Below are 14,119 nucleotides of genomic sequence, written 5' to 3' on the forward strand. Positions count from 1 at the left end.
TAAATAAGGTATTTCTGTTAATAAAGTAGCAAATTCTAAACCTGTTTTTGCTTTGTCATTATGGGATATTGTGTGTCGATTGAGCTTTTATTTAATTAACTGCCTTCCAAAGATAATTTGTAAGAATCCCAAACTTCACAGATCTTCATTGTAAAGGGTTTAAACACTGTTCCCCATGCTTGTTCAATGAACCATAAACAATTAATGAACATGCACCTGTGGAATGGTAGTTAAGACACTAACAGCTTAGACAGTAGGCAATTAGGTCAGTTATGAAAACTAAGGACACTAAAGAGGCCTTTCTACTGACTCTGAAAATCACCAAAAGAAGGATGCCCAAGGTCCCTGCTCATCTGCGTGAACGTGCCTTAGGCATGCTGCAAGGAGACATGAGGACTGCAGATGTGGCCAGGGCAATAAATTGCAATGTCCGTACTGAGATGCCTAAGACGGCGCTACAGGGAGACAGGACGGACAGCTGATCGTGTGTAACAGATGCACAGGATCGGTACATCTGAACATCACACCTGCGGGACAGGTACAGGATGGTAATAACAACTGCCCAAGTTACACCAGGAACACACAATCCCTCCAGTGTTCAGACTGTCCGCAATAGGCTGGACTGAGGGCTTGTAGGCCTGTTCTAAAGCAGGTCCTCACCGGTAACAACGTCGCCAATGGGCTTAAACCCACCGTCGCTGGACCAGGCAGGACTAGCAAAAAGTGCTCTCCATTGACGAATTGCGGTTTTGTCTCATCAGGGGTGATGGTCGGATTCGCGTTTATCGTCGAAGGAATGAGTGTTACACCGAGGCCTGTACTCTGGAGCGGGATCGATGTGGAGGGTCCGTCATAGTCTGGGGCTTTTAAAAAAAAAAAAAAAATTTTTAACCTTTTTTATTTAACTAGGCAAGTCAGTTGAGAACAGTCTTATTTTCAATAACGGCCTAGGAACAGTGGGTTAACTGCCTTGTTCAGGGGCAGAAGGACAGATTTTTACCTTGTCAGCTCGGGGTTTCGATTTTGCAACCTTTCGGTTACTAGTCCAACGCTCTAACCACTAGGCTACTTGCCACCCCAGGCCATGTGTGTCACAACATCATCGGCCTGAGCTTATCTCAACGCTGTGCGTTACAGGGAAGACATCCTCCTCCCTCATGTGGTACCCTTCCTGCAAGCTCCTCCAGCATGACAATGTGACCATGTTCGTTCTGTGCGTGAATTCCTGCAAGACCTGAATGTCAGTGTTCTGCCATGGCCAGGAGATGCACTGCAGTACTTAGTATCTGGTGTGGCCACCAGTTGCATTGACTGTTACTTTTGATTTTGACCCCTCCCCCTTTGTTCAGGGACACACTATTCCATTTGTTAGTCACATATCTGTGGAGCTTGTTCAGTTGTTGACTCTTGTTCATATAAATATTTACATGTTAAGTTTGAAAGTTGACAGTGAGAGGACACATTTTTTTTATTTGCTGAGTTTACACTTTAGAATAAGGCTGTAATGTAACAAAGTGGAAAGTCAAGGTCTGAATGCGCAGCACATTTTCTTTGCTGTGTGTTGGATTACTGAGCATTGTGCAACCAAAATATATCTGTAAATTAAATGTATTACTTTTGTTACATGTGTTCTCATCCCATCAGTTGGTGAATAGCTGCAACAACGGAGCAAGGCGAATGGAGAGGACTGAACAGATGTACACTATTCAGAAGCAGATGGAGTTTGGCAAGATCAAGGTACGGCCAAGCAGACCTTCACTCACAGCACTACATTTCAAGAATTTTTTTATGTTTGTCTTGTTAGCTTTTTTTACTAATTTATTTATACTTATTGTTTGATCCATTTTATTTTAAATGTGTTGTGACCGAGTACCTTTTTTAATTTATTTTATATATAATTAAAAAATAAACCTGAATCTGTCCTCAGCCTTTCCCACTGGTGTCGTCATCACGGTGGCTGCAGAAGCGCGGGGAGCTGGCCGTCTGCACTGAGGAGCTCAGTATCTTCTGGAAGGCCTTCAGCCACAGGAGCTACTACCTGTTCCTCTTCAACGACGTGCTCATCGTCACCAAAAAGAAGAGGTGAGGGAGCCTCAGCCTCTGACAATACCAATCTTTATGGGCTGAGATGAAAAGTGCAGTTTGGTGTCAGCGCAATGTGGTTCGATTTTAATTCTGGCCTCCGTCCATAACATTTGTCCCAAAGCGTATTCATACAACAGACAAATCACATTTTGATGTAACAGAATAAGTTCTTATGCTGGTTTCACACTCACATCCAACTCATTCATTTGAAGAGGAGTCATTTATCTGCTGTCCTTCTACTTAAGCCAGTGGAGACAGAGGTCATGACCTCTGGGGGGGGGGGGGGGGTGTTGAGTAGGGCCAGCTGTGACCTGTCATGGAAAGTAGGAGAGGATGGAGGGAGGGAAGATGTTGCTGAGCATGCCTGGGATTCCTAGAACCCCCTTACACCATGTCTGTTCAGCAGACTCCAGTCAGTGTGTGTGTGTCCATGCGCCTGAGTTAGAAGGCTATATCCATGTCAACAGTGAGAGGAAGCGATATGCCAGTGTGCTGGCGTCATGTTCAGAACTGTGTCTCGAGGCCATCTTACAATCTTCAGGTCACAATGACTGTCTAGAGAAGCCTGGTCCCAGATCTGTTTGTGCTTTTGCCTACTTCGTTGTCATGCCAACTGTTGGATCTTAGCGCAAGACAATAACCCCAAGCACTAATCAAAATCTACAAAAATGGTTAATTGACCACAAAATCAACATTTTGTAATGGTAATCTGTCTCCGGACTTGTACCCCAATTGAAAACCTATGGTTTTAATTGACGAGGGCAGTTCATAAGTGCAGAGGAAGGATTTCAAGGATCTGGAAAGATTCTGTATGGCGGAATGTTCTAATTTCAACTCAATGTCTTCTCTAATCCCACAACCTTTTAGCAAAAGTCTGTTTTTACCCTCGTGAGGGGAGGGTGCTAGAGTATTGAAAAGGGGTGGCAATTTTTAACCCCCTGATTTTGTTTTAGTTTTTTTTTTTTTAATGACTTGTGATTGTATTAGTATAAAATATATCATACTAATACAATTTCACAAGTCTTTTTTTTTTTTTTGCATATAATATAGCTCAGTATTATTATTATTTTTTTTTTGCCCATCTTTATCAAGGGTGCCAATAATTTATAGACCTGACTGTATACAGTACCAGTCAAAAGTTTGGACAACTACTCATTCAAGGTTTTTTTTAAAAACATTTTTTTTAACTGTTTTCTACATTGTGTTAACCCCCCCAAAAAATAACAAATCAAAATATATTTGAGTAGCCACCCTTTCCCTTGATGACAGCTTTGCACACTGTTGGCATTCTCTCAACCAGCTTCATTAGGTAGTCCTTAATGAATTTGAGCCAATCAGTTGTAGGGTTGGAATACAGAAGATAGCCCTATTTGGTAAAAGACCAAGTCCATATTATGGCAAGAACAGCTCAAATAAGCAAAGAGAAACGACAGTCCATTACTTTAAGACATGAAGATCAGTCAATCTTTCAAAACTATGAAATTTAAGTGCAGTTGCAAAAGCCATTAAGCACTATGATGAAACTGGTTCTCATGAGGCCCGCCACAAGAAATGAGGACCCAGAGTTACCTCTGCTGCAGTGGATGTTCATTAACTGCACCTCAGATTGCAGCCCAAATAAATGCTTCCCAGAGTTCAAGTAACAGACATCTCAACATCAACTGTTCAGGAGGAGACTGTGTGAATCAGGCCTTCATGGTTGAATTGCTGCAAAGACGCCAGTACTAAAGGACACCAATAAGACGAGACTTGCTTGGGCCAAGAAACACGAGCAATGGACATTAGACCGGTGGAAATCTGTCCTTTGGTCTGAGTCCAAATTTGAGATTTTTGGTTCCAACCGTCTTTGTGACGAGGAGTAGGTGTAGATCATCCGTTCACATGTGGTGTGATGGTGTCGGGGTGCTTTGCTGGTGACACTGTCAGTGATTTTATTTACAATTTAAGGCACACTTAACCTGCATGGCTACCACATCATTCTGTGACCTGGCCTCCACAATCACCCAACCTCAACCCAATTGGGATGAGTTGAACCGCAGAGTGAAGGAAAAGCAGCCAACAAGTTCTCAGCATCTGTGGGAACTCCTTCAAGAAAAGCATTCCAAAAGCACACCTCATGAAGCTGGTTGAGAGAATGCCAATAGTGTGCAAAGGGTGGCGACCTTTGAAGAATCTAAAATGTATATATTTTGATTTTAACATATTTTTTTTAACTACTACATGATTCCATACGCGTTTTCATAGTTTTGTCTCAGCCTATTACTCTACAATGCAGAAAATTGTAAAAAAGGAAACCCTTGAATGAGTTGGTGTCCAACTTTTGACTGTGGTGATATCCTGTACATGCATGTATAATATGTTTCAAACACACATGAACATGTAATTCATGTGTGTCCAGTGAAGAGAGCTATGTGGTGATGGACTATGCCACGCTGGTGAATGTGGAGGTGGAATCGGCAGAGGAGATGGAGGGACGGACATCACCACCCGCCAAGGGAGGCTCCGCCCACCTGTCTCTACGGCTGCTGATGTCGAGGAACAGCGAGGGGAGACCGGAGGAGATCGCTTTGGTCGCTGAGTCCAGGTATCACTAGCTCTTTCACTCTCATTCAGTCCAATACTGGTTACAGGCATGTATGAGTCATTAAAAAAAAAAAAATCTGAAGGCTTATGTTATCAGAAAATTGTATTTAGTCAGGATCATCATAAGGCATATACAGTGCATTCAGAAAGTACTCATACCCCTTCCCTTCCACATTTTGTTACATTACAGCCTTGTTCTAAAATTATTTAGTTAATCCATCTATACACACACTACCCCATAATGACAAAGCAAAAACAGTTGTTTTTTTAGGAAAGGGGGGTACCTAGTCAGTTGTCCAACTGAAATGGTTCTTTCACATTTAACCCAACCCCTCTGAATCAGAGGTGTGGGTGGCTTTTTAGAAATGTTTGCAAATGTATTCCAACAAAACAAACACCTTATTTACATAAGTATTCAGACCCTTTGCTATGAGACTTGCAATTGAGCTCCGATGCATCCTGTTTCCATTGATCATCCTTAAGCTGTTTCGACAACTTGATTGGAGTCCACTTGTTGTAAATGCAACTGACTGGACATGATTTGGAAAGGCACACACCTGTCTACATAAAGTCCCACAGTTGACAGTGCATGTCAGAGCAAAAATCAAGTCATGAGGTTGAAGGAATTGTCTGTTGGGCTCAGTGACAGGATTGTGCCAAGGCACAGATCTGGAGAAGGGTACCAAAAAATGTATGCAGCATTGAAGGTCCCCAAGAACACAAAGGCCTCCATTCTTAAATGGAAGAAGTTTGGAACAACCAAGACTCTTCCTAGAGCTGGCCACCCAGCCAAACTGAGCAATCGGGGGAGAAGGGCCTTGGTCAGGGAGGTGGCCAAGAACCAGATGGTCACTCGGACAGAGCTCCAGAGATCCTCTGTGGAGCTGGGAGAACCTTCCAGAAGACCAACCATCCATGCAGCATTCCACCAATCAGGCTTTTATGGTAGTGACCAGACGGAAGCCACTCTTCAGTAAAAGGCACATGACAACCCGCTTGAAGTTTTCCAAAAGGCATCTTAAGGACTCTGACCATGAGAAACAAGATTGAACTCTTTGGCCTGAATACCAAGCGTCACATATGGAGGAAACCTGGCACCATCCCTACAGTGAAGCATGGTGGCAGCATGCTGTGGGGATGTTTTTCAGCAGCAGGGACTGGGAGACTAGTCAAGATCGAGGGAAAGCTTAACGGAGCAAAGTACAGAAAGATCCTTGATGAAAACTTGCTCCGGACCTCTGACTGGGCTGAAGGTTCACCTTCCAACATGACAATGACCCTAAGCACACAGCCAAGACAACACATGAGAGGCTTGGGGACAAGTCTCTGAATGTCCTTGAGTGGCCCAGTCAGAGCCCGGACTTGAACCCGATCGAACATCTCTGGCGAGACCTGAAAATAGCTGTGCAGTGATGCTCCCCATCCGGCTATGTAGACTAATTTCGTCACTTCCTTTTGTACGAGGAAGAGCTTGGTTTTGTTTGTTTAAAAGTATATTGGAAAGTTCTTGGTAGCTACCTAGCTTATATTGGTTCCCGCGACGCAGTTGGCATCAGTTGCTGGGACTGCTTGTATTGTTCCAGTGATCCTGCCGACTAAGGACGGGTCTGAGGAGCTATTTGGCGTCGCTGCTAGCTAGCTGGATGTCAAGCTAGTGCGGTGTTCTTGAACACAGCCCGTGACGCGGTTAGCCATTGTGGCTGGTACTGCAGATTGTCCGGGGTTTGACTAGATCACTGACGTTTTCAATTTTCCCTGTCTGGAACTGCGAGGATTAACAGCCTAACTTAAGTTGCTGGCTACCATGACAAGGACCAAAACCGGTGGGAGTACCGTTGAGGACAGTGCCAGTGGTGTCTATCACACGTGAAGGATCTTTTAAACAAAAAGAGACCTATAAGCAGTTGTTACAAGAAAATTGTTTCAAGTGTTTTGTCCAAATATTCGTGGATTCTACTAATAAAAGAATGGACGACCTGACCAGAGGTCCAGGACCTGAAGAACAGTTTGCAGTTCTCCCAGGGTCAGCTCGACAAGTTGAAAAAGGAGAACGGCAAGATGACAGCAATCTGTGTCATTTTAGAGAGGACATTAGTTCTGTGCGTGAATCCATGTTAACAATGACCGCTAACAATGACAACACAGGACTGGAAAAACCACCACCAGCCCAGGTGATAGGCCCAGGCCGACAGTGGTCAAATTCCTGAGGTTCAAGAACAAGGTAGCTGTTCTGGAAAGAGCCAAGAACTTGAGAGGAACGTATATCTTCCTCAACGAGGACTATCCTGAAGGTGTGCGCCAGAGGAGAGCACTGATCCCAGCCATGAAAGCTGCCAGAGCGTGTGGGGACATTGCGTACATCTGCTACAACAGGCTCATTGTCCACCCTCCCTCCCAGAAGCCTGGAAGTGATGAGCCAAGCCTATGGGTTCGTAACCTCAACTCCACAGCGCATGCACACAAATTGATTAATGGACTGCTGTATGTATGTATGTATGTATTAATTTTGCTTTGTCTCTGTGCTACTCAGGAAAGTGCTGAGTAGTCTTATAAATAAGGTTCATGAAATCAATTACTTGCTAACATCAGAACATTCACATTAGCCATTTCTGAGACTCACTTAGATAATTAATTTGATACATCAGTAGCAATACAAGAATATAATATTCATAGATGAGACAAATTCTTATGGGGGAGAAGTTGCTGTATATATTCAGAGCCATATCCCTGTAATGCTTAGAATATCTTTGTTTATTAAGGTGTTGTGGTTGCAGGTTCACTTGGCACATCTAAAGCCTTTTTTCTTTTGGGGTGTTGCTATAGGCCACCAAGTGCTAACAGTCACTATCTAAATAATGTGTCAAATGCTTGATAGTGTATGTGATGTAAACAGAGGACTACTTTCTTGGGGACCTGAATAGTGACTGGTTTTCATCAAGCTGTCTGCTCAAGAGGAAGCTTCTTACTGTAACCAGTGCCTGTAATCTGGTTCAGGTTATTAATCAACCTACCAGGGTGTTTACAAACAATACAGGAACAAGATCATCCACATGTATCGATCACATCTTTAGTAATGCTGTAGAACTTTGTTCTAAATCTATATCCGTACCCATTGGATGCAGTGATCACAATATAGTGGCTATATCCAGGAAAGCCAAAGTTCCAACAGCTGGGCCTAAAATAGTGTATAACAGATCATACAAAAGATTTTACTGTGACTTATGTGGATATTCAAAATATTTGTGGGTCTGTGATTAATGAGGAGCATCCAGACGCTGCACTTTAATTTATTAAATTGCTTCTTCCAATTATTGATAAACGTGCACCTGTTAAGAAACTGACTGTTAGAACTGTTAAGGCTCCATGGATTGAGGAATTAAAAAACTTTATGGTTGACATCTGACTGCCTTACTTACTGCAAATTGAGATTGTGACTAAACTCAATAAAAAGAACTATTATGAAGCCAAGATCAATGATATAAAGAATGATGGAGAAAAAAAACTTGGCAGAAAGACATTCAACTCCATCTTTCGTCGATGGCTTATTCATCACAAAACTATTTGATGTTGCCAATTATTTTAATGATTATTTCATTGGCAAAGTGGGCAAACTTAGGCAGGAAATGCCCACAACACACTGAGCAATTATATTCATGCATTAAAGAAAAGCACTGCAAGTTTGAATTTTGTAAAGTTGGTGTGGGAGTGGTGGGAAAATTGTTACCGATCAATAATGACAAACCTGGCATTGACATCTTAGGCATTGCTATAGTCAGCCACCATACTCCGTAGCTTTCTCTGTCATATTTTTAATCTGAGGCTAGAGAAAAGTCATTGTCCTCAGGCCTGGAGGGAAGCCAAAGTAATTCCGTTACCCAAGAGTGGTAAAGCGGCCTTTACTAGTTCTAACAGCAGACCTATAAGCTTGCTGCCAGCTCTTAGCAAACTGTTTGGATTTTTTGACAAAATACAATGCTATTTCTCAAAACAAATTAAGACTTTCAGCATGCTTATAGAGAAGGGCACTCAACATGTACTGCACTGACACAAATGACTGATTTGTTGAAAGAAATTGATATTATTGACCATAACCTGTTGAGAACTTAAGTGCTATGGGTTTTCAACCTCTGAAATATCGTGGATTGAGCTATCTATCTAATAGATCTCAAAGGGTTTTCTTTAATGGAAGCATCTCTAATGTCAAACATGTAAAGTGTGGTGTACTGCAGGGCAGCTCTCTAGGCCCTCTAAAAATAGAAATGAGTACCAATGACCTGCCACTGGCATTAAAGCCACGTGTCCATGTATGCTGATGATTCAACCATATACGCATCAGCAACCACAGCTAATGAAGTCACTGAAACCCTTAAAGAGTTGCAGCCTGTTTTGGAATGGATGGCCAGTAATAAACTGGTCCTGAACACCTCTAAAACTACGAGCATTGTATTTGATACAAATCATTCCTTAAGTGCTAGACCTCAGCTGAGTGTGGTGATTGAACAAGTTGAGGAGACTAAATTACTTGGCATTACCTTAGATTGTAAACTGTCATGGTCAAAAAATATAGATTCAATGGTTGCAAAGATGGGGAGAGGCTCTGCTTTTTTGACACCACACTTCAAAAGCAAGTTCTGCAGGCTCTAGTTTTGTCTAGTCTTGTGGTCCAGTACTGCAAGGAAAGACCTAGTTAAGCTGCAGCTGGCCCAGAACAGTGGCATGTTTTGCTCTTAATTGTAATCAGAGGGCTGATATAAATACTATGTATGCCAGTCTCTTGGCTAAGAGTTGAAAGACTGACTACATCACTACTTTTTATAAGAAACAATGTGTTAAATCCTACATTTGTTTGCATATTCAACTTACACACACTTATGCCACCAGGGGTCTTTTCATAGTCTCCAGAACAAATTCAAGAAAATGTACAGTATTATATAGAGCCCTTATTGCGTGGAACTTTCCATCTCATATTGCTCAAATAAACAGCAAACCTGGTTTCAAAAAACAGAAAGCAACACCTCGGCACAATGCCTCTCCCCTATTTGACCTAGATAGTTTGTGTATGCATTGATATGTAGGCTACGTGTGCCTTTTTTTTTAATGAATGTAGTTCTGTCCTTGAGCTGTTTTGTGTGGACCCCAGGAAGAGTAGCTGCTGCTTTTGCAACAGCTAATGGGGATGCTAATAAAATACCAACCTGACAGCGCTTGAGAGGATCTGCAGAAAAGAATGGGAGAAACTCCCCAAATACAGGTGTGCCAAGCTTGTAGCATCATTCCCAATAAGACTAGAGGCTGTAATCGCCACCAAAGGAGCTTTAACGAAGTACTGAGTCAAGGTTCAGAATATTTATGTAAATGTGATATTTCAGTTTGTTTGTAATCTATTTGCAAACATTTCTAAAAACCTGTTTTTGCTTTGTCATTATGGTGTGTGTGTGTGTGTGTGTGTGTGTGTAGATTGATGGGGGGGGGAAACAACTTAATCCATTTTAGAATAAGGCTGTAATCTGGAAGGGGTCTGAATACTTTCCGAATGCACTGTAACTGCATTATACCACATGCTTATAGGGATAGTTTTAGCTTACAATTCATTAACTAGTAATTTAGCAACATCCAGAATATCATGGCTAGCATTTTTGGATAAAGTTGTGGAAATAAAGTGGGGTCACACCTTATTTGGATAGGCCATCTGTAGGTATTCTACAGATGGTCATATCTGTTGATAAGCAACTGCTTGCTAGGGTTATGGATAAGGGTTAGTAGGTAGTCTGTAGCGCATCTTTACCGAAAGTGAAACTGATCATCTCCTCACCCGCTTTCCCCATGCTTTGGAATGCACCACTAACTGATACAATCAGTTTCTACTAACAATACCATGTTCTTTAATCATTTGAGTGTCTGATCTTTGTCTTAATTTCAAGGGTCGACCGCGCTCGTTGGGTAAGTGCTCTCCGGGAGCACAAGCAGAACAGGACCAGTGCAGACGGTAGGATTATTAGATGCAATTGACCTTGATGGTGATGTCAGTGGTGGGGGAAGCTACTCTGAAAATATAATTGACCAACTACTTCACACTGGAAGACGTTAAGCTACACTAAACCTGCCCTTAAGAAAAATATAGTTAACTAACATTACTTTGGATCTAGTGATCTACTTTCTGAAAAATCATATGTAAATCTGAAATGCCTTTATTACAAATTGCAAGAGACTAATCTGGGGTCATAGTTTATCAGAATGTGTAATTTGGCCTTTTAAACACAAACATGTTTTAATGAGAATTAGGCAGGTCTGATGCCGAGACATGGGTGAAGGGCAATCATTTTATTTTAGCAAAAAAAGTAGTGTAGTTATCTAGACCGCTACATGGAAAATCAGTAATTTATCTACTGAAAACACTACCAATATTTGGAATTTAATTAAACTACCACCAAGCTACTGCAAAATGTAGTTAAATTACTAGTTGATGCATCTAGTCCACCAGTGGATATTGGCCATCTTTTGGCTATTTACCGTAGATAACATAAGCAGTATGTTTCCAAACTTTTCTGAACTGCTGCACAACTTGATGGAATAAACTTTCCTGAGGCACACATTTTCCCTTATCAAATTACTTGCACCTTTTGGCTCAAATTGAAGACACTGATGGCACGTATAATCACATCTGAAATGATTGGCACCCTTGATAAAGATAAGCAAAAAAGACTATGCTATAAAAAGTATTGCACACTATATACAGTATAAGCTCGCAGTAATTTATTAGGTAAACCAATGTTTTGGGATCAGTGCCTTCTGCAGGGTAATAGCATGAATTCTGACTATTTACATTTTTAAAACTTTTACCACTTTCTCCCCAATTTGGTAGTTAGTCTTGTCCCATTGCTGAAACTCCCATACGGACTCTGTAGAAGTGAAGGTCGAGAGCCATGAGTCCTCCTAAACACAACCCTGCCAAGCTGCACTGCTTTTTAGCCACTGGTGTGGCTAGCTTCCGCCTAACCCGGAAGCTAGCCAAACCAATGTGTTGGAGGAAACACCGTACGACAAGTTAGTGTGCACGCGCCCTGCCCGCCACAAGGAGTCGCTAGAGCGTGATGGGACAAGAACATCCGCCCTGCCAAACCCTCCCCGGACGACGCTGGGACAATTGCATGTCGCCTCATGGGTCTCCCGGTCACGGCCAGCTGCACACAGCCTGGGATTGAACCTGGGTCTGTAGCGATGCCTTAGACCACTGCGCCACTCGGGAGGTCCTCTATTTTTAAAGCCTACAGTTCACTCACCATTAGTCAGGGGTGTGTGCCAGCTCAAGGATTTCCCCCCCCAAAAATACTTTAATTTATTAAAATACTGCGCTACATTGTATTGGGAAGTGTCATTTTATACTAATACAATTAATAAAAAAAATATCAAACATGGATGTAAATTATTGCAACCTGTTTTCAATACCCTCTTGCAAGGATAACATCACTTAGAAAAGGGTTAAGTTTCATGAGATTGGTCTAAGATCCCAATATGTTCTTCAATCTTTCCAGAGCCATACTTCGGTCTGAGCCTATGGCCTGCCCTCTTCAATTCAAACCACAAGTTTAAAATGGGGTTTAAGTCTGGAGACAGATGGCCATTGCAAAATATTGCTTTTTTTTTTGGTCAATAAAGTGTGGATTTGAGGTCATTGTCTTGCTGGAAGATCCATTTGTGGCCAAGTTTAATATTTTACAGTAGGTATGAGGTTTTCTGCATATGCTTCCTTTCGTGGCCAAAGAGTTCTTTGTCTCATCTGACCATGAGCATCCCGTTCCAATCCAGGTACCAATGCCATGGAGAAGGCGGCGGCTCATTGTAGATTTCAAGACCCCAAGATGCGACTAAGTTCTGTAATTCTCCCAAATGTAGCCATTGCCTCCCGAAGAAAAGTCCAAAGTATTTTCCTTAGTCATCCCAAACTTACTTGTTCCCCTAGTGGTAAAGAAGTTTGCAATTTTTGTACCCATTGCCTGTTTTATATGAAGGTCAACCATGAAAAACAGAAGGGATTCTACATGCATGTTACCCATTTCTATACCCCAGTGAAACAGGAAGCCACAATAGTTCCTTGAACTTAAAGAATGTTAGATTTTATCTATACGATAAAATATACAATAAAATTACTTGTTATACATTGTATGCTCAATTGTTTTTCTCAAGGGTGCCAACAATTTCAGATGTGACTAGCAGTGGTGGTTCTAGACCATTTCAACTGGGGGGGGCCAGTTACATTGTCTTCACTGCGTTGCAGGCATTAGCAGGCAAAAGACCATGTTCATCATTGTTGCCACTGTCTAAACGGATGTAAAAAAAGAACAATAGCTAAAATGTATACAAATTTCATACTCCACATTTAGGGGGGCCAAAAATTGTCACAGGGGCACTGCCCCCTCCTCCCAGAACTACATGTATCTGCTTTCGTGCAATGACATTGGTTAACTTATTAGTGGGCCTTTTTTTTTTATGGTGTTTCAGGCCTGCCGCAGTACGAGGCCACCAAAGCCTACATGCCCAAAGAGCCAGATGAGCTAGGCCTGCAGCAAGCAGAAGTAGTCATCCTCCTGCAGAAAGAAGAGGGTAAGTCTGGATAGAAACAAGTAACCTAGCGCTAACACTTAAGGGGCAACCTGCAATAGCTACATCAATTTTTGGACTTGTAAATTAGTATGTACCCATTGATTTTTAAAGAAATGCCTTGTTTAGCTCAACTGTCATACCCAATGTTTACACTTAATTGGTTTGAATCAAAAGTATAGCTTCACCCATGTCAGTCCTTGCATTCATAGCTCTGGCTGAATTTGCTTACTTCTCAAACCCCATCCCTCAGCTTTAGTGAAACCATGAAGTGCAGTCTGCTGCTTTAAGGCAAATAATGCATTGACTTGTCATAAGTGTTAGGATAATCTTAAATCATATTGCTACCAAAATATCTTCCTTCCTGTTGTAGACTGGTGCCATGGGGAGAGGATGAGGGACGGGGAGAGAGGCTGGTTTCCTGCCAGTTGTGCCACGGAGATCACCAACCGCATTGCCAGGGAGAACAATGTACAGCGTATGAAGCGTCTGCGCAAGGAAACCAACGTTTAGCCAACCAACATCCCTGCCTCCAAATCAGTAACAGACCTCGCTTGGGCAGAAAGTAGTTGCCATGTACATTTGAAGTGGCAGAGTTGTATGAATTTAATGTCAGTTATTCTGTAAATGTATTTCTATTTTACATTCATTTGAAACATGCCATGGTGGTGGGACTTAGCATCAGTAATGCCTTCCATCAATGTTAATTGTGATGCCTGCAAGTGCCAAATAAATATTCAAACTTGTATACACTAACTACAGTATACCCACCCAAGTCCTTGGTTGACTGAAGGAGTGGTTGTCATGTATTTGGACAGAGCAGATCATTTGGTGCAAAACAAAAGTTGAGTCA

The 14,119-nt window shown here is 42.0% G+C and overlaps 1 protein-coding gene across 1 annotated transcript in view; it reads left to right on the forward strand.

Annotated features, from left to right (window-relative positions):
• arhgef16 (Rho guanine nucleotide exchange factor (GEF) 16) overlaps window positions 1–14,019 on the forward strand; it is a 35,303-nt gene extending 21,284 nt beyond the window's left edge. The window contains exons 10-15 of the mRNA XM_029719803.1: window positions 1,645–1,737; window positions 1,928–2,082; window positions 4,484–4,669; window positions 10,590–10,654; window positions 13,168–13,269; window positions 13,640–14,019. Coding sequence (XP_029575663.1) covers window positions 1,645–1,737; window positions 1,928–2,082; window positions 4,484–4,669; window positions 10,590–10,654; window positions 13,168–13,269; window positions 13,640–13,779 — 741 coding nt within the window. The 3' untranslated portion in view covers window positions 13,780–14,019. The remainder of the gene's footprint in view (window positions 1–1,644; window positions 1,738–1,927; window positions 2,083–4,483; window positions 4,670–10,589; window positions 10,655–13,167; window positions 13,270–13,639) is intronic.
• Window positions 14,020–14,119: the final 100 nt, after the last annotated feature.

The sequence above is a fragment of the Salmo trutta genome, chromosome 28, assembly GCF_901001165.1.
Source record: "Salmo trutta chromosome 28, fSalTru1.1, whole genome shotgun sequence".
Taxonomy (NCBI): domain Eukaryota; kingdom Metazoa; phylum Chordata; class Actinopteri; order Salmoniformes; family Salmonidae; genus Salmo; species Salmo trutta.